The sequence below is a fragment of the Argentina silus genome (assembly GCF_951799395.1).
Source record: "Argentina silus genome assembly, chromosome: 16".
NCBI lineage: Eukaryota > Metazoa > Chordata > Actinopteri > Argentiniformes > Argentinidae > Argentina > Argentina silus.
The window spans coordinates 11,509,965-11,530,803 of NC_139670.1; the positions used below are offsets into that span (position 1 = coordinate 11,509,965).

General features: G+C 40.5%; 2 protein-coding genes across 2 annotated transcripts in view; both read right to left on the reverse strand.

Moving 5' to 3' along the window:
* Positions 1-72: 72 nt before the first annotated feature.
* Positions 73-5,051, reverse strand: LOC310817218 (glycylpeptide N-tetradecanoyltransferase 1-like; the record flags this gene model as incomplete). The annotated part of the gene is made up of 12 exons (XM_083687659.1): positions 73-212; positions 577-714; positions 1,052-1,219; positions 1,891-2,061; positions 2,425-2,533; positions 2,735-2,905; positions 3,220-3,336; positions 3,505-3,596; positions 3,788-3,906; positions 4,434-4,578; positions 4,749-4,860; positions 5,032-5,051. 12 exons carry the CDS (start codon positions 5,049-5,051, stop codon positions 192-194), a joined length of 1,383 nt encoding a protein of 460 aa, XP_083543785.1. The 3' UTR covers positions 73-191.
* Positions 5,052-10,105: 5,054 nt separating this feature from the next.
* The window catches only part of LOC310817219 (1-phosphatidylinositol 4,5-bisphosphate phosphodiesterase delta-3-A-like), a gene marked incomplete at both ends in the record, with an annotated part of 18,966 nt that continues 8,232 nt past the window's right edge, over positions 10,106-20,839 (reverse strand). The window contains 12 exons of the mRNA XM_083687660.1: positions 10,106-10,254; positions 11,344-11,493; positions 14,031-14,166; positions 14,508-14,686; positions 14,977-15,093; positions 15,496-15,649; positions 15,786-15,932; positions 16,974-17,126; positions 18,373-18,517; positions 19,272-19,473; positions 19,718-19,943; positions 20,323-20,441. Coding sequence (XP_083543786.1) covers positions 10,106-10,254; positions 11,344-11,493; positions 14,031-14,166; positions 14,508-14,686; positions 14,977-15,093; positions 15,496-15,649; positions 15,786-15,932; positions 16,974-17,126; positions 18,373-18,517; positions 19,272-19,473; positions 19,718-19,943; positions 20,323-20,441 — 1,877 coding nt within the window. The remainder of the gene's footprint in view (positions 10,255-11,343; positions 11,494-14,030; positions 14,167-14,507; positions 14,687-14,976; positions 15,094-15,495; positions 15,650-15,785; positions 15,933-16,973; positions 17,127-18,372; positions 18,518-19,271; positions 19,474-19,717; positions 19,944-20,322; positions 20,442-20,839) is intronic.

Sequence of the window (20,839 nt, forward strand, 5' to 3'; positions counted from 1 at the left end):
AATTAGCACTACACGTTCCAGAAACGTTTCAGTCACAAACGTTTTAATAATTGTCACCAATTCAGACAAGGAGGGGACTACATAATTTGTGGGGGACAACATGTTTACTGTAAACTTGTTCTCTATTGGTCAGGTCTTCCTTGCATCCCGCCTCTTCTTCCAACCTATATATGACCATATACTGTATGGAGTCAGGGAAGCACCAAGCCCACCTGCCAAAACAACATACTTTTCCTCAATTCAATGTTTCAAGTCATGATTATATCATTCATTCGCGAGCACTTAATTCACTGGTCCTCATCTTATTCCAAATACAGTTGCAAACATTAATTTTACTGTACAGAATTTACCAGCTATTTATGGGAAATTACATGATGAAATTGTTTCTTTGTTATTCATCAAGTGAACCACCACTAGGCAGTATGTAGTGGCATGGTAAGAACCTATTGTGGTGTATTAGAAGTATTATTTGAAGTAAATACCAAAAAGTATTGTTACCATATCATATTCTGGTAACTACCAAGTAAGTGGACAGAGCTGTGAAACATTGCTAGTTTATTTGTTACTGTACTATACCTTATCTGGACCTATGCTGGGACATCTCCAGTTGTACAGGTAGTAGTGCAGGTTCTTGTCCCCGATGCCAAATTTCAGCTTCTCCAGAAAACTCCTGTTCTCCATCAAGTCCATTGCAGTGAAGACATCGAAACCTCCCTTTAACATTCAGAGGTTTGGATAGGTTTTGTCAATACTGTGGGGGTCAGTTTGCAATTTAGCCCTAATCTCACATACGCACAGCTTGGCTACCCTACATATACATATCTATATATATAGAGATTTTATCATAACGCAAAAAGGGTCCAACCTAGGGCAACAAACCCTCATCTGGGGTGAATATGCCAATGTAAAAACACCAAATATCCAAAATACCATAATTGGTGTGAAAACACCAATACAGACAATACCACTAGCCAACCAAAACCAAGGCAGTTCAGGTCCCGAGGAAGGTCACATTACGGCACAATGCTAACGTTGCTGCGTAAACACTTACAGCTTTGGCCAGGAAGAGTGTGTCCTCCATGAGGTCAGGCAGAGCCGTGGCAGTGCAGACACAGTACAGAGAGTGGGCTGCCCTCAGGTTACGGTGTACTGGGTGGTTCATCACCCTGAAGGAGAGGGTGTAGAAACTCACAACGTCTGTCACCACACCATCAGATCTCTGTAGGAGGGATGTACAGGTTATGGATGAAGATAAAGCGCCATGGTCAGGGTCAGAGGTCACAGTCAGAGTCATGCATACAAAATGTTTCAGCCAGCGGGAGGGTGTTTGCGGCTGTAGCTTTAGAAAATCACTGAATTTAAAAACAAAATGATCCTTGGTGACATCTTTTTTCTTTTCTTTTTATCTTTTTGACTACACAACATAGAAAATTGCTGTTTTCACACATGTATACACTGTTATTGTGCTGGAGATAATGAATATGAGGTTGACAATTGTGAAGTGCACCTTTAGAATTGTTCAGATCTTCAGATCAGATGGTGAGTGTTGAAACATGGATATTTTACTTGTGTATTTCATGATTTACATATTTCAGACAAGTCACAATCACATTTTTCTACAATTAGCACTCACAAACTCAAACTCATGTTTGATGGCCCTAAACTGAGGACTCTGTGGTTTTATGAGATAAGAAAAAAAAATCCTTTAATCCTTTAAAAATCTCTTTAATGTCTCAAAACGCATTCTTTAATGTCTCTAAATGTTCTTAACCTTTGATATTCTCCTACAATGTGTTTGAGAAGGAAACGAGAAGAGAAGATATGAGGAGTAGAGAAAAGACTGTTGGGACGCAGGGACTGACTAAGGTATTCAAAGGAGTGGACACTGACCTCCACCACATAGGTGTCAATCACGTTTTTCTGTGGCAACAACAAGTGCTCCACTTCCACTGCAGACAGGATACGGGTCAGGTGGAACTGCTGCAGGTACCTCTGGAGTAGAGTGTGTACTCCTGACACATCATCTCTTGTCATGGGACGCAAACCGGGCGTTTTCGTGGCCTGAGAGAAAGAGAGCGAGGGAGAGAAAGAGAGCTATATATATTGTCAGTTTCTCTTGATTTGTCAGTTTTTCCTTTGCTGAGTGCTGAGTACAGGAAAGATGCAAACCATCTGTGCAAACCTGTGAAAATGTTAAGATGGTGATGCTGTGTTTAAATACTCCTCTGAAACTCTGACTTCAATCTCCCAGATAGCTCCAGAAATTGCATCCTTTGGTTGATTCTGAGATAGCTCAGAGTGGTAAAAAATCAGAGATCTCAAAGTAAGCAGCATAAGAGACTACAGTGAAGTGTTGCTGCAGCCAGTGCATTGCATTGAAGTCGCAGTAGTAGAGAGTGACCACAGAGGGCGCTATTCACTAACCTCAGGCAGGCGGTTGAGCTTGAGTGCACGTTGTAGGGTCATGTTCCCCCTCAGGCTAGAGAAATTCACATCGATCAGCTTACGAAGGTTCAGAGAGCGATGCCAGTAACTGTCAGAATGAAACATGATTACAAATAGACTAAAGGTTTTGATCATTCACTGATATTGAAAGTCCTATGTTAAGTACTGTATATATATGTGTGTGTGTGTGTGTGTGTGTGTGTGTGTGTGTGTGTGTGTGTGTGTGTGTGTGTGTGTGTGTGTGTGTGTGTGTGTGTGTGTGTGTGTAACGTATATGAATGAAACCCACCTACAGGTGCCCACAGGTTTGGGCAGTACCACGCTGGCACAGTAGACTGCCTGGTAGACCCCCTGCTGGTTAACCCGTCTATTGATCTCCCTGATCAGGACCGGCGTCATACGTTTGGAACGCAACTTCTTGTGCACACACAGGAAGTTGATCTGCACCATCTTCTTCTCCCTGGGAATATAGAATATAGAGGAATTTGTTTTAGTGCTAAGATACTACAGACAGATAGTAAAATAGGTACAGTCAGATAGTACAAAAGGAACACAATGATATGCTAACATACAGATTTCAAGCACATGATAATGAACAATATAAAAGTGCAACATATCAACACATCTGTCAATTTAAGAGTCATAAAGACCCAAACACAGATTAAACTACTCCTAGACTAAAAGGTGATATCCATTGAAGGTGCAATTTAGGAAATTCAGGAATTAAGTAATTCAGGAAACTGCCCCTATGAGACCCTTGAGGCAGGGACTCACGTGTCAAATATACGTATGGTAGCAGGAACTGCAGCGATGAAGCCTACTAGCTTCTGATTGGTGTTCACTCTCACCCCACAATGCCATTGGGGCAGCCAACCTGGGGGACGCAGGGCCCTGGAAAGAGAGAGCAATGGAGAAGTGGGGAGAGATTAGGAAAAAGACAGGTCAAGAAAATTCTTCGTAGGAAAATAAGACTAGGAGAGGGAATTAGAATTTGAGGATCCATTAGAACAATTGTACAACAAGTTTTTGTTTCTCTAGAAAGTTAAAGGCTTCACTCACCAAAGCAGGAACTCAGGGCTAAAGTCAAACCTGAGTGTGTTATTATCCTCTTCCACGTAGTTCTCATTCAGAAAGATGCACAGCTCTCTCAGCTAGGAAAGAGAGAAAGCGATGGAGAAAGAGAGAGACTAAAAGTTGCCTATTTAAATGCAAAAGGTTGGTCCATTTGGTGCCTTACACTTTGTGTTATGTTATTGATTATCTGGAAGTATTCTATTCTAGGTGTGATAGAGCTAAAGGAAGGAGCTGCTAGGAGAAGACAGGAAGACAAAGTGTCACTCACCACCCCAGAGTTCCCCAGATCCAGGGGGTCCCAAGAGAAGCCCTGGGGTAGGGTGTAGGGCTCCTCACGAACACTGGCCTTCTCCTCCTCAATAGGACCATGAGAGGTCACATTGTCCCCTGAGGAAACAAAAAACATGAGTTGTGTGTCCCAATATCTATACTAGCATATAGTACCACTCAGATTCAATCAAGTTGTGCCACGCATTCTTAATGGTATGCTATTGTGTGTGTGTGTGTGTGTGTGTGTGTGTGTGTGTGTGTGTGTGTGTGTGTGTGTGTGTGTGTGTGTGTGTGTGTGTGTGTGTGTGTGTGTGTGTGTGTGTGTGCGTGCGTGTGTCCGTGTCCATGTGCTGGAATGTAGCCATGATAATGTTGTACTTTCTTTACCACACTTATTTGGACACGATTGCAACTTCTATCTTTGAATATTGTATTTGAAACACAATTCTGCATTTCACTGACCTTGAGTCGAGGTGCAATCGAAAAAAAAAACAGCTGTACATGAATAGACATTCTGATGCATTGCCAAAACATAGATAACATCGAAGATAAACGATGGAGTTGAAATTCATTTGCCCTCAGCAGTTTAACTACAGGAAGGGAATATCAGCTTTGAAATCCAAAAGCTTACAGTACTAGCTTACCTATTTTGGGGACGGGCTGGGTGTCCCAGAAGCGGTAGCTGTGTCCACTGGCCTCCTCCAAGGTCTTGGGGAGCCCCCTGCCCAGAGAGAAGAGGTGCAGCGCTCTCTGGAACTCCTGCTGCTTCTCCTCAGGGAGAGCGTCCAGCTGGAGGAGAAAGGTTTGACTGGTGATGAGCTACAGGACTGAGGCATTGATGCTGGGGAAGCCATTTTGTGGGAGCCATTTTGGGACACACACACACACACACACACACACACACACACACACACACACACACACACACACACACACACACACACACACACAATGCACACCATGGCAAAAGGGTCTCTTGATCCATCTGGTCTCCAGGTGTCCTCCTTGTTTTTTCTCTGTTTCTTTTTCGTACTCAGGATACTGCCGTCCTCATCTGCCAAGCTCTTGTCACTAAAGTAATAAATCAAGCAACATAATATAAGCCACACCATACCCAGTATATACCCAGCATCATATCAGTGCATCAAAATATATATGAACTGGGCTGTAAAATAAAGGGTTACTATAATATTCAACAACATATTGATAAAGCAATCATTCTAAATGGATAGAGATTCTTACGGGAGGTTTGAATCTGCCATTTTGGAGCGGAGAGAGAGAGAGAGATCATAACACTGAGACGGTCACAGTGACACTTGTGGTTTTGGCTCTTATCTCTGGGAGCAGTTGAGGGAGGACAGTGGCCACACCCATCACTGCCCTGCCCCACAGATATCTGAAAACAATACATGGACTCAAACAACCTAGATGGGGCAACACATATCTGAAAGTTTAGATATTCCTGCTATAGCCTATGAAGTGCAAGTATAGTATAGCCCTCCATAAGTATTGGAAAGAGGATGCATTTGGTCTTCTTTTATCTCTTCTCCAACAGTTTGGATTTGAAATCAAACAATACTATATGTTAAAGTGAAGATTCTCAGCTTTAATTCAGTTTTCTTTTTTCATATTGGTTTCGCCATTTAGAAATTACAAACCCTTTTTATACATAGTCCCCCTATTTAAGGGTACCAAAAGTACTGGAAAATTGGCTTGACAATTGGTGTTTCTGGTTAGTTAGGAGTGTTCTGTCACCTCATTTGTGTAGGCATAAGAGAGTTGTCAATGTCTAGTATTGATTCTAGGCTTTGCATTTGCCTTTGGAGTCTGCTATTGGTGTCTGTCAACATGGAGACCAAAGAGACATCAAGGAAAGTCAAGGATGAAGTGATTGCAAGAGGTACGTTTGGAGAAAAAAGGATCTGCCCAAGATGTACAGTGTACCACCTCAATTACTTAATTCACCTCATCAAAAGTATTTGGACACTTGGCTTGATGGGAGTTTCTGATTAGTAAGGTGTGTTCTGTTGCATCATTTGTGCAGGCATAAGAGAGCTGTCAATGTGTCGCCCCAATGCCGTTTTATCTTTAAAAAAAGCAAAGTGTGCCACTATGGTTGAGGAGCGTACAAAATACATCCTTCTAATTGAAAACAATGGGGATACATTTGCCTTTCTTGACTTTAATTCCTGTAACTACACACGTGAGACTGCATGAAATCAAATTGGGATCAAACCATGTTTAAATGCTGACCCTCATGTCACACTTGGGCCTGTTTATTTATTGAGAAACGCATCATTCAATCAACAATTTCAGTTATTTTTGATACAGCCATCATCACAGCCATAAACAGCCTACAATACTGATAACATTAGTATTAGTATCAATAATACTTCTGTTACACCTGTTTGCATAGTACCAGCTACTGACAGACAGTCCTTCACAACTTCCTGTAAAGCCATCAACGATTACAGTGACATGACGTAAATAAATATCATCTGAAATCTTGACACAAACCAAGAAATGCAAGTCTTATAGTTACAAAATTGCAATGCTGACTAGAGTAAAACTAAAAACACTACCTAAGAGAAGAAAGAGCATTACAGTATCTGAAACTCACTGGATATAATCCAGAATTGACAGAATATAGTTCATTTAAAGAGATATGCTGAATATATATTGAAGATTGAAATACAAAGGCAATTTGATATGTACATGTTCACAATATCTTATGCAGCAGAAAAGCATAGTAGAATGGATTACAGTTTTTCACGATTGCTTTAGCACATTTCTTGAAACATTGTTAAACTTTTCAAAACAGTTACACGTTTGCCAAAACACCACATTTCTTTTGCAAAATGCACTACAACTCTCAAAACTTTGAACACATCAGTATCATTTGTTATTCATTGAAAACTTAATTCCACCATTAATTTCATAATTACACACTAAATAGTAACTATAACCATCAAAATGCATTGTGCAGGTTGGCCAACATTCAATTAAAAACAAAGGTGGAAGAGAGTTTCACTCAGCAGAAAAACGTTGGACTGTATCTTTTTGTGTGGCTCTGCTTCTGTTACAGCGAATATGAATGCTTCCTATAAATATAAATTAAATCCATCTAAAATGTTCAGAAAGAAGCACATACTTACAACAACAAAAATTGCATTACTGTCAGTTGAAGTGTTGAGCAATTGTGGACAGATAAGACGAGTATTATCATGTACCCAAGTGACTGCCAGAGGACAGTTTGGAGAAAAATGGATCTGGAACAGTAGAGTAGAGACTCACTGTAATAGCTATATGCTCTAAGAACATTTTTTGACAAAAAGTGTTTGTCAACACTTACTCAATAGATTATTGTGTCATAAGTATGTAGAGAGTTGTGTTAACTGTTTTGTAGCTTGCATTTTGTGTGAAGCAATGAGAACTGTTTTGCTGAAAATGTTACTGTTGTGCTCATGTATGTTATTTCTGTGAGCATATGAACTTCAGTTTCATGCAAATGGTGTGAGCAATCAAGAAAAGCTAACTGCACAACAAAGAAATATATTTGAACCAAAAACTAAATAAATATATTTTAACGAAAAAACAACAACTTTACATGAACTTCATTCTCTATTGCTTTCGGGAAACCTTCATTGCTCTGATGTTGTTGACTCAGTAAAGCTTTGTAATATTTCATATTGGCCAACTGAAAGTGTAATTCAAACCTTTCGTTTTAGAAAATTTTTATACCACCTGCATGACCTGTATGAGTTTGGCTATTGGAACGGAACAACAGGTATGCCAAAAGAAAAAAAAAAGAAAAAAAAATCTAAAGACATTTTAAAATAAATACAAATAAGTGCAATAAATATAACACTAAAAGCATGACGTAAAATGTTTACATTTGCTTTACAATTACATTGTACTGTTTTTTCTCTTTATAATTGCTACCATATATGTCAGGTACACTCCTTACTCTGATCTTTCACATACTTTATAAATACCATGGAAACCATAATGAATGTCACATGAAGCATGTTACATAAAACATGTTCCATTCAAAGTATTCTTTGTCATAATTTTACTGCAGTAAATATAAATATTGGAAAACAACTTCCTAAATCTTCATATTCAACTACATGTAACTTCATAAAACAATTCTAAGATAGTTTCAAACATGAAACAAACATCATTGCTAACAACTACAGATTATATATAAATATGAATCAAACTGTGCCTCTATTTCAAGGCTAGTCTAGAAACATTTAAAAACTCTTAAACCTTTAAAGCCTCTCAAACTCTCACAAAGATTCTCCTCTTCAGTCTCAATAACCTCCTTGCACAACACATTTTTAATGTTAGTGCTATCACTTGTCACTTGCAGTGATGTCACATCACAAAGCAAAGCAAGATACAGTATGTTCTGTACACGAGTTACACGTGAGATGCTCAAGACTCATGTTAGAATACTTGTTTGTGTGTGTGAGGGGGTATACTGTAAATTAAAGGGTGGTCCACCCACCTTGCCAAATTGTTCACATTAAAAGTACACCTGCCATTCATCAAATCAAATTACTGCATTAGTACAACCCCTATTGTAAACCCCACTTTACAATGGGTAAAAAAGTAGTAGATTACTAGTAAGTACTACAAAGTAGTGCTTAACAAATACATATTGGCCATTGATAAGTATGAATTGTTGAATTGTTGTTTCCACTTTACCATAGTGTCAAATAAATAGCTTAAAGTTTCAGTATATCGTTTTGAGCTGTAAATTGCGCTAAATGGTCATGATAAATCAGTTGCTATGAAGGAATGGGTAAGCACCTATTTGACCTTTTATTTGTTTACAAGGATATGCACTATTTGCATATTTCTTTGCCGCTATTAGATAACTTAGCATATGTACGTTTCCAAATGTTCAGTGGGGACAGAGAGGGCAGTAACGTGCAAAACGACAAAACGACTTTAACTAAAACTAATACTAATACTAATATTCTTACTACATTAGTTAATGTTAATTAAGGTATTCTTACTGTAAAGTGTTACTAAAAGTCAAATTCTCTTACACTCCCAATGTCTAGTATATGCTTCAAATACATTTAATATCTTGAAAAATATCCTAGTACTGCTCTAATAACTTTAAAACTTAAATATAACATCTAACAATGATTAATATAAAATCTAACTTCTACATTGTTACAACTTTGTATATAACTAGGGTTAGTCTTAGTAACCTAATTTTGGTCTGAATCTAACTCTAAGCCGTATGAGCCCTAGAGTCTTAGGAACAATGTATATCATATCCAGAGTAGTTCTGTTAAAAATCTATTCCCTAGGAATAAATCTATTCCCTAGGAAACAATTATGTCATGCTGCATAGGATAGTAAACTTAAAACAATAATGTTGTATATATGACATACACAGAAAATGTGTTCAATGTTGGACATAGATGCCAGAAAGGACGGTTTAGCTATCAACATCCCATCAACCTTGAACTCTTATAGGGGATTGGTTCAGCTCTGTGGGTTTGGTCCAATCACACAGAACACAGACAGCCAGGGATCATGATAGAGTATAGTGTTGCAGATATTTTCTAGAATGTATTGAAATAAAAAAAACTGAAAGAGACCTGATTGCAGTATTCACCCCTGGGCTGTAGCACTTCTATAATAAGCTCAAGTTCAAACAAATCAATTGAGGGACCTGCCAAAGAGAAGGTATTTCAACAACATAGGTATGTCACTTGTTGAAGAAACATTTGCATTTGAGTTAATTCTAGAAGTGCCATAGTAAAGGAGTGAATAGTTATGCAATCAGGTCTTCTCCATTTTGTAAATCTGAATACATTTCAAACAAATCGTCTGAAATGTCTTCACTTGGCCCCTCAGTCAACAGCAGGCTTAATAAGCTCTTAAAATATAATATAAAAGCTAATATAAAAATGGTAGTTGATGATGAATGGTAGTTGATGGGTTAAGGGATGGGTTTGACACTGGACTGAAGTTCCAAACAACAACATCCTCCCGAAAAATAATAATACCCCCCCGCAATGGCTTTGCAGTGTTGGACACCAGAGACAGAAATGCGGTCAGTCCACTCCCCTCGAACTCCCCTGGCAGTAACAGCATGTTTATATGCAAACCGAGTGTCAGGTAGGACACTCCATTTTAGAAAGTGCTTTTTAGGGACTAAAAGTGTTGGTAAATGAAATATTTCTTTCAAGCGATCACATTCCCTGGTCGCTACAGATTACACATAGTCATAGCCATTAGGAACAGCTTTTAGAAAGCTTGAATGTTACATTCTGATATTTAAAGAGAGTTAGGGTTTCCTGGATGACGACATGGCTGGAGATTTGGCAGAGGTCTTGGTGGGGCTGGTGTGGATGGGGCTGACTTTGACATGGATGAAGAGAGAGGCGGGAGACAGGCTGGAGCCATCAACCTTCAGCAGGCGGACATGCCGGTAACCTGGGGGAGAAAGGAGGACAGAGGTGAGAAAAAAAACAACCTTTAAGAGTAAGTCCATGGTTGGGGACTCATTCAATCATGGTGCCACATACAGTATACAGTGCCTTCAGAAAGTATTCAGACCCCTTCACTTTTTCCACATTTTGTTGTGTTATAGACTCAATTTAAAATGGATTAAATTAAAAGAATTTGCCATCAATCCACACACAATACCCCAGAATGACAAAGCGAAACACATTTTTTTAAATTTCAGTAAATTTATTCAAATTGAAATACAGAAATACCTCATGTACATAAGTATTCTTTGCTACGACACTCTTAAAATTAGCTAAAATGTCATCAACAAATCACTCAATAAATTGAATTGAGTCCATCTTAATGCAAGGATAATAGTTCATATAATTTTGGAATTAATATCTTTGTTTTTAGAGGGTCTCTGATTTGCATAGGAATCAATTACACACTGTGTGGATTAGGATTTTAAGAGTGTCATAGCAAAGGATCTGAATACTTGTGTACATGAGGTATTTCTGTATTTCAATTTTAATAAATTTACTGAAAGTCTAAAAAACCAGTTTTCGCTTTGTCTATAACACAACAAAATGTGGAAAAAGTGAAGGGGTCTGAATACTTTCCGAAAGCACTGTACATTCTAAACATACAGTACAGTACACACAGTACATAACCTGTACATTCTCTCTACATAGATTCGATTACATAATAACTAAACTTAATAATAACTTAAAAACTAGACACTGCCTGACAACACACCCCACAACCCCAAAGGGCAGAGTTGCTCAGAAGTGCCATCCTGCCAGCCAGGTGAACTTCCTGCCTGAAGGTTATAAAAGGGAAAGGCATGGCCCACAGTCTTTTGATGTTTGGGCATTGATGGACTACACGTGGTAGTTTGAATGCATCAAATTGATCATTTTAACCAGAGATTATTTAGCATTTGTGAGTTGCATATTTGAAAAAAAAAAACAGTTTTCAAAGGTCAAGAGATCGGCGCGCTTGCATGTCATGACAAATGGATATAAAAACACACGCCACGCACGCAGACATGCACACGCACACACACACACACACCTGTGCGAAGGCTGGTGAAGGGCAGGGTGAACTGTCCCAAGAAGTCGTTCCTGGAGGTGTAGTCATGGTCTTCCACCATGAAGCGCACCAGAGTGAGCTCCGGCACATGCAGGGTGAAGTTAAAGGTACAGTCCCACCGAGGGTTAAACCCTGACACAGGAGAGGAGGAACAAACAGAGCAGTTAAATGTAGGGCCATTTGCAATGCCACTAGCATGTTGACAGCTAAACTTCAGGCTAAGTACTTTAGCTACAAGTTACGGTTCAAACAATAAGCATTTGTTGACATCAGCAAAAATGCTTGTAAAAATTATTTTAAAATGTATTCAATCATCACCATATCATATTTGATATAGCATTGCCTCCAGAAGTATTTTTAATTGTTCTAATATATTAATTACCCTGATGAAATAGTATTGCCCCAGAATAATGAACTGTACGCAATTATTTTTAGATTATATCAGATGATCTCTGGTACCAATCTACTCAGCAACACTTCTAGAATGTAGATCAGGTGAGTTTGAAGATCAAGCGAAATGTTGCTGTCCTATCTGGACTGCATAGGGCACCTATAATGGACTGTACATCATCATGCGTTACCTGGCTTGATGTTTCTAAACTGTACAAATGCTTTGAAAGAATGCTATGAAAGACTAGAAAGAGCTGAACAATTGCATCAATCTTCACAGTTTAGAGAAGCTATCTTGCAACTGCAGTATGTGCATTGAACTCTAAGGAGTCTTCTCTTTTGGTGGTGGAACATCAACTTCAATACACTGTTGTGTGCGACATAATAGAAGCATTTTTAATGGAAATTGTACAAGCACATTTCTTAGCCGATGATTTGCTCTACATTCACAGCCGTAGTTTTTACTGTATGTTTGAAGCCAGTGTAAAGATCAGGCATTATCATATGGAAAGAATGAACGAAAACTGACAGCAAAACAGAAGTGTCTGAAACAGGCATCAAAGATGATTTGGTATTGCCATTACACCAACATCACATGACTTGCCAAAAATGTGATAAGACCTTATATTTATCAAGCAGTACAGTAGTTTAATTCACACCCCTCAGACTTTACTCATTAAGACAGCTGAGAGCAATATACCTGCCAGTATTACACTTCCCTGCATGTACAGCAAACATATATCTGAGAAGGCCTGTTTTGTTTCTTTGAGTACATGTGAAAACCAGGTGTGGTACATCAATGGTACAAAACAATCATCTGCACCTTTGACATAGTTAGACAATTGTTGGTTTGGAGTTTGGTTTAGTGTCATATGAAAAAAACATGTAGTATGAAAGATCTCCATTTTGGGCAGAAAGAGGCATGTGTGCACTGACAGATACAGGGATGTCTAGTGTCGGCGAACACAATTGTGATTCCTAAGCCTGTACAGACCATAACATCTCTCCTTACCATTGTACCACTTTGATGTAATATGGAAGCAAGGGTGGTTGAGTGACTCAATGATTGACACATACCATAACCTTTTGAACTCCTAAAAGACCTGTTTGTATTGATATCCACTGCTTCGATTGTCAAGCCAAGAGTTACAGTGCCTCTGGTATCACAGCATCAGTGTTCTACCAAATGTGTCAAAAACTGCTCTTAACCGGTGGAACTTTGAGAAAGTGATAATAATAGTCAAGGTGAAGTCTCACTGGGCAGCTATCTATAGACATTAAACAGAAAACAAGCAGGGGTACAAATATAACTTAAGTTGTCAAAATGCTGGATTGATTGAAGCAGTATGAAAGGGATCAAGTGGGATTCTTCATCCACTACAAAGATACCTTGCACTTCAGTACTTGGCATTGAATGGCTTAGTTGTGGATGTCATACTGAAGTATAAATTCTATCTTCGGTGTCAACATTTCTAGACAGACAGACAGACGGGAGAGGTTGTGGTATCTATACTTGTTTGTTCTCTAAAGCAGTCGTATTTGGAGAAAACATGAACAAATGTATTCAAAGTGGAATGCGAAAGAGTCTTTTGTACGAGTTGTCGGAAGGAAAATTACATCATTTATAGAATTTAAAGAAATCTAAGCCATCATGAAATTAAGTCTTATGATTTCAAATGAAATGTATACTTATTGTGTATTGAATTGAATATATATGTATATTTCTACTTGAATGTTTGAAAATGAATTTATTTATAAAATGAATTGTATGAAATGAACCATTATATGTGCGCTATGGCAAGGTTGGTGACACCAATCGAATCAAGATGACAGATCCCATAAGCTGCGTTTCCTGTGTTTGCTGTGCAAATCGCCATCTCTCCATCTCTCCATTGAAAGGTCAGTAGTTATTGTTATCCACATGTATATATAATCAATGACTGAAACTTCAAACCATACTATGATTTTACAATAGCAAAACATTTCTGGGGACAGTCGCTTAGCTAAACTGTCTTGGTTCGTTTTACTAAAGTGCAACACCATGTTTTCCATGTTGTTTACAAAGTGGTCAGTCAGCCAATTTGCAACTGCGGATCGCAGCTTTAAACCCCGGTAAGAATGGCTGAAGATGTATTAATAGAGCAGGTATTTACCATTGTTGTCTATGACGATGTATTAATAGAGCAGGTATTTACCATTGTTGTCTATGAAGATGTATTAATAGAGCAGGTATTCACCATTGTTGTCTATGAAGATGTATTGATAGAGCAGGTATTTACCATTGTTGTCTACGCGGGGAGTCTTCTTCTTGCAGTTGTCTATGGGAGCGCCGTGCATCTCCACCCACACCTGAGGGTCTACGATGGAGCTGGGCTTATCCCACTCCGGCTTGGGAAGCTGCTGGGCCGAGATCACCTGGGAGAGAAAAAAAGTGGGATTAGGAAAATTAAGACTAGTTTGGGAGACGAGGAAAAAGAGTAAACAAGTAAGGTGTACAGGATGTGCAGAGTTGTGTTAGATAAAGAGTGAATGCATGAAATTAATACAACTATTTGGTGAAAGGTGAGAACCGTATATGACAACATCAGACCTGGGTCAATATCATTACAATATGTAAAATATGTTAAAGTATTTGAAGTGTGGTGGACTTAATTAGGTATTTGGGACTATAACATTTGTTTCATTGTACTGGGCAAACTAAAGCGCAGCTCAAGTGTATAAAAGACACTCTCTGGCCATATATGGTCAACTTTTACCCGGATGGTGAGCTGGGTGGGGTTGTGTCCCGGTCCTCCCCCTGTGTTCTCAGGGTTGAAGTTGCAGTCAGGCTGGTACATGAAGGAGGGTTTTAGGACGTAGCCGCAACAACCGTTGGGTAAGAATCGCCCCCTGTTTAGATCCATCTGTTCCCCTGGTGTTTGAAAGTTCAGTGCCACTGGAGAAACAAAACAACGTTAGTTCCTAGGGCTAGGGCAACTTTAATTCTAGGGCTTAATATCTCACCTAACATCAGAGTAAAACAACACAACTAGCAGTGGATGGAACTTGAACAGTTGGAGTGTAACCACTCAATAGTCACATGGAAATGATTGAGAAAATGTCTATCGCTAAGTGCAGACCAGACTGACAAACAGAGTCATAATTTGACAACCTCTGTCCATACCACGATATGGTATTGATTGTAGTGCCAAATCAATATGGCATCCTGGGTCACCGTGTACTAACCAATCTGGCAACCACCGTTCCACATCTCCTGAGGATCATAGTTGGAGGACTGGAGGCGCTGCCCTGAGGGGTAGATCCTGCTCAACTGATGACTGTTGTGACGAACAAAATACTTCCCTGTTGGAGAAAGAGAGATGAGGAGAGGACAAGGGAGTCAAAACAAACAAACTGAAAAAAGATAATCAAGACCAGTTCTATAATCATATGTGAAATCTTGGCTAAAGCTGCCTTCACATGATTGGCGGCAAGACCGGATGAGCCATTGTTTTCTACTCGAGGACACAGCTGTCTAATCAGTTGCCTAATCAACTGTTTTGCTAGAGGTGGCACATGCATTTAAGGTAGTGCAAGTGCGGGCCAGAGTTCAACATCATTGAACTTTCAGCACAAACTGTGCCCGCCCTTTGTCTTAGTGACCTACAATAGTCAGGACCAAGTAAACAAACAGTTAGGACAAACAACAGACGCATGCATGCACGCACACACGCACACACGCACACACGCACGCACAATTAGTACCTGAGTCTTTAATGTGTTTGAGGGCTTCACTCTCAGAGAAAGAGGACATCTCGGTTGAGGGTTTCTTGGCGGCCTGGGCGAAACCCTTAAAAGCAACACTGCGTGTGTATACCACCAGGTCTGATAGTTCTGGACTCAGTTTTGAGACACATGGCTAGGGAGACACACACACACACACACATACACACAATAAGTACACATTAAAGACTCAGTACATAGTACACATTAAAGTACATAGTTACAACTTTGTCTGCTCCTACGAGTAAGTTGATCAGTAAGTTGCCGCCCACCTTCTTTTCCCCTTTTTTGGCTTTTTGTTTGCTTTCGGCCCGGCTGTTCTCCTCTTCTGATGAGCTGAACTCTGAGGAGCTGGAGGAACTCTCCTGCTCCACCACTTTCTCCTTCTTCCCCTTCACCAGGATTTTCCCCTTCAGCTCCTACACACACACACACACGCACGCACGCATTCATGCACATACACAAACACACACACACACACACTCTCGCATTAACGTGTATGTATGAACACAAGCAAACACATACATACATAGTACATACTGTAGATACATGCACAGACAACTGACATAGGTTACATGGGATACATGTGCTTCTAAGGAGTGATTCTCTCTCCATATACAACAGAGTAGGGTTCACTATTCATATGAATCATTGGACCATTGTCTACTAATTGTATTCCAATATTTTTTCCCAGAACAGATAGTTCATGAAACTATGCAGTTCATTAAAGGCACGATCTGGGATTTGTTCTGCTGTGCAATGGTCATTTGAATGAATGATATACCTATATCCCAATGTCTTTGTTAACAAACAATGTATAGATAAGATATGTATTTATTCTTATTGTTGTCCCAGCATATAAGTGAAAATATTATACAATTATATGCTTCTGACATGAAAAATAGGCCTTGAAAAAAAAGATTAACTACAAAACAAACTTTTTAGGCATCTACAGGCCCCAGGTAAAATGGCCAATCTTTAGTGCCACCAAATATTATGTCATGTCATCTCTACTGTTCTATTCTTTATGGCAGAGACAGTAGTGAGGAGTTTGTATATGGAACAAATGCCATGTCTAAATCCTCACTAAAACATCTGTGAGCCTGTGAATCCTCTATTATTAGAAATTCCAAAACTGAAATTCCATTGAAATCACCCTCCCTAAGGAGAGAGAGATAGGGGAGTGTGTTTGTCTGGTTCAGGCCAGAAGAGCTGAGATAACAAATGACAGCAAGAGAAAGAGAGAGATGAAGGGTTAGGGAAGGGTAGAGCGATACGAGACATTTCAGAGAGGGAGAAAAGATTGAGATTGTAATATGACAATGAAGAAAGAGAAACAGTGTAAGGGTGAGATTAACAAGAGAGTGTAGGAGACTGGGTTAGGGTTAGGGTTAGCATAAAACACAACTGCACATCCAAAAAAATAAACCAACAAAATTGCTTTAGCTAAGTAGTCCCACCTCTGGTGAGGGTAGACTCTGGAGCTCTTGTCTGTTGAGGGGCTTGGTGAGAAGCTTGTCCCCCAGGATGCAGCGCAGGTGTCGGGCCATGACCGTCTGCTGCTCCACAGAGCAATGGTTCTCCAGGGACAAGATCAGAGGATAGGGGGAGGCCTGGAGAGAGGGGGAAGAGGAACATGGTGGGCAGTAGAAGAGGACAAACAAGTATACAGGTGAGAATTCTATTGATCACAAAATGGAGTCAAAGTAATATGTAATGATCAAGTATCGACCCACATCCATCAGCACATCTCAAGAATTACCTCTGCTACACACACACACATACACACCTGGACTGGCCAGGTATCCAACTCAGGTTGTCAATAGAACACACTCACTCTGGGTATTTAGATCTCAGGCCAGATTAATCATCTCGCAAGGTCAACAAAGGCCTAGTTTAGATGCCACGCTGGTGGCGAGCCAAAATGAAAATCAAATTAAGTGCAGGTTGTCACAGCTGGGAGCCTTCGCTGACATAACAGTCAGATTAGTTTCATACAGTTGAAACTAACGACAGACACACAGCAGGCGGGGCAAAGAGAGAGAAGGCAGAGCGGGCATCAGAGTGGTGGTCTTTTATGAAATAATTCCTATTTCTGTTGTCAAATGTAGCAATTATTAGTTTGAAATAAAAACCTGTTACAAATAATATGCCAGTATGTGGTAACTCTTTAGTTAGAAAGCTATTGAAGAAGCAAGGCTGAAGCTAAAGCGTTGAACCAACCACCAGAACAGTTTTATTAGGCCAACTTTCTTTGTGCTAAGAATTCAGATTGATTAAAGTCCATATCGGTAAGGGAGTAGGTCTACAGTATGAAGACATCCTAAGACAAGTAAATAGTTTCATGTTGACTGCACCTGCTTTTGCATTCGGTTGTGGGGGTGGTGGAAAGCCACTAGAAACTATGCCCAAGCCATGTCTCATATAGTATTTCCATTGAGTTGGTCAGCAGAGCTGCTCTGGCACAGTGCATTAAAGAGAGGCACTCTGCAGCAACTCTCTGTCGATACGGCGGCTATGGCACCCAAACTATCATCAAAAGGGCGGGCAGCCGAAATGCTTTGTTTCAAACAGGGCTCTATTGCCGCTCTGAATGTGATGTGATTATAGAAATGATTATTATTTTGAGATGAGCAGTAGAGCAGTGTTTGAACTAGGATTAACTCTGCACACATACACACGACTGACATAATATGAGCAATCTTTCTCAAAATAGATTCCTTCGTGCAATACCCTGCACAAAGTTCACCTTGCACTGTATACTGTCATCTCCAGAGACACAGCCTATTTCACTTAAATGAGTGCATTTGCCCCAGTATACTGATCATCTACATATAGGGGTCTTTTAGGGCAGCTCACCTTGAAGGCATACTCAGCGATGGTTTCGAGGACTTCAGTGAAGAGCACTTTGGAAGTGAGGGTGTGACCGTGGTAGATGACTGGCTCTCCTTGGTCCCCGTCCCAGCAGTCCAACTCCACACAGCGACAGCCATGCATCAGAGCCCTGGGAGGAAGGATAGAAACACACACACACACACACACACACACACACACACTGTTGACCATCCTTTTTATTTTGAATGACGTTCCAAATTGAAGTATCACAAAGGTTCAGTCAGGCACTGCAAGGAGGACGCAGCTGGCTTCCTGGGACGGACAGCTGATCTCATGTTATGCAGATCATGTTACATGTTCATGGGACAGGCTATAAGAGGCGAGTTGTGCTTAGACAGTTGTTCCCCCTGGCATGTACGTGTTGGGCATCCCACCACCACACCAGCTTCCTCCTGCAGGTTCGCTCTGTTCTAATCTACCTACGGGGGGTTGAAGTTCATGGTCTCTCCACTACGTATTTTTGGATATTTAATTTTGTTTCATTTCAAGCGGAGGTTTAGAAGTTTATGGGCTCCCCGCTATGTATATTATTTGTATATATAATGTTGTTTAATTTCATGCGGGGAACTATATCAGAGCAGAGCCATCCATTACACCAAACCTAATTGTACATTTCATTAAACCAAATTACATGAAACAACGTAACTGTCCTGACTGAACTGTTGACTGAACCTATGAAATAGGGGTACGATGTATAAAAAGGGTTGTAATTTGTATCTGGAAAAAGAAAACATTGAATTAAAGCTGAGAATCTCTACTTCAACCTCCTAGTAAATGTTCCAAACAGTTGGGAGTGTAGAGCTAAAAGAAGACTCTTTTCAATACTTATGGAGGGTACTGTACACTGCGTACACAGTATGTACCTGATATAAGGCTCTGTGCTGCTGTCTCCAGTGATCTGGTCCTTGGTGAGGTAGGTGTTGTGTGAGGAGGAGATGAAATAGTGGGCCAGAGGTCTGGTCATGTCCTGGTAAACCCGGGAGTGGTCCGGGTCAAACACATCATTCTCCCGGGACAGCATGTACAAGGTGAAACCATTTGGCGTCATGTACTGGTTCTTCTGGGCTGTACTGGGCAGGACACAAACACACAGTTTGTATGGGAAGGACATAGCCACGCCCACCTTGCAGTTTCCTTCCCTATCAGCTATAATCTAGCTAGCTAGTGTTTGTGAGGTGAATCAATATTGTCATAAAAAATTACTGAACCGATTTGCAATTGGCACTTAAGCATAGCTTTCAATTAGCAATTATCCCTTAGCATAGCAATTCTCGTTGAGAATTACATAGCAATTAGTCCCTTAGCGTACCCCACTTGTTGACCTCATAGGTGAGGATGAGGCTCTGAGCGTGGACCAGCGAGGCGTCCTCGCCCTGGTCCTTCAGGAAGCCCCTCAGGTCCACGGTGGAGAGCACACAGCCGTTTGCTGAGTGGCGAGAGAACACTGCGTCCAGCTCAGGCCGCCGCACCAGCTCCCTGCAGAACACCTCGATCTCCCCATGGTCCAAACTACCGTCTGCTGAGCGGTCACATTTCTGTGACAGAGAGAGAGAGAGAGAGAGAGAGAGAGAGAGAGAGAGAGAGAGAGAGAGAGAGAGAGAGAGAGAGAGAGAGAGAGAGAGAGAGAGAGAGAGAGAGAGAGAGAGAGAGAGAGAGAGACTGTTACCCTGGAAACCAAAGCCAAATATAATTATGAGGAAATCAAATGTCGAATTTCCTTAGTTCTCTGGTGCTGAAAAGTCATTGGCTGTGCCCTAATCGTGATTTTAATGAACAATGACTTACTTTCAGAGCTTAATGGCCACAAGTGTGCATAAGTATCAACTGCAGGCGTATCATTTGAAATGAGGTATTTCTAGATGGGCAGGAAGGAATTAGGAAACAATAATGCTAATCTCCAGTATTCCCCCTCACCTTGAAGAGGCTGCGAGCATACTGTTCACTCAGGTCAATGTTGATCATCTGGAGAAGGGCCTGAACTTCCTCATAGCTCATTTTCCCATCGCGGTCCTGGTCAGCTTGTTTCAGGTAGCCTTGGATCCACGTGCGCCACAGTCAAGGACAACAGGAGAACTTTTTCAAATTAACATGTTTTCTTTCGTTTTTTTTCCAACAAAGATAATAACACAACAAAAACCATGATGCACAACAAAGAGAACAAAGATCAACTAGCACACAGATATACCGCACATTACATACACTTAGATTCTGCAATAGAGCCACTGAGACAGGGACAATAGCAGAACCTTAAGGTTACAATCTGTAACCCTGGTTCTCTGAAGGAGATGAGGGAGACCCCTCACTATGGGACTCCTGCGTCCCTATTCGCTGAAAATCTATTCAATCACACATGTAAGGCTTGAGCGCGCTTTCAAGCACCTAGCCCCATCTGGTGCCGAGGAGGAAGCTCTTCCAGCGAATAGGGACGCAG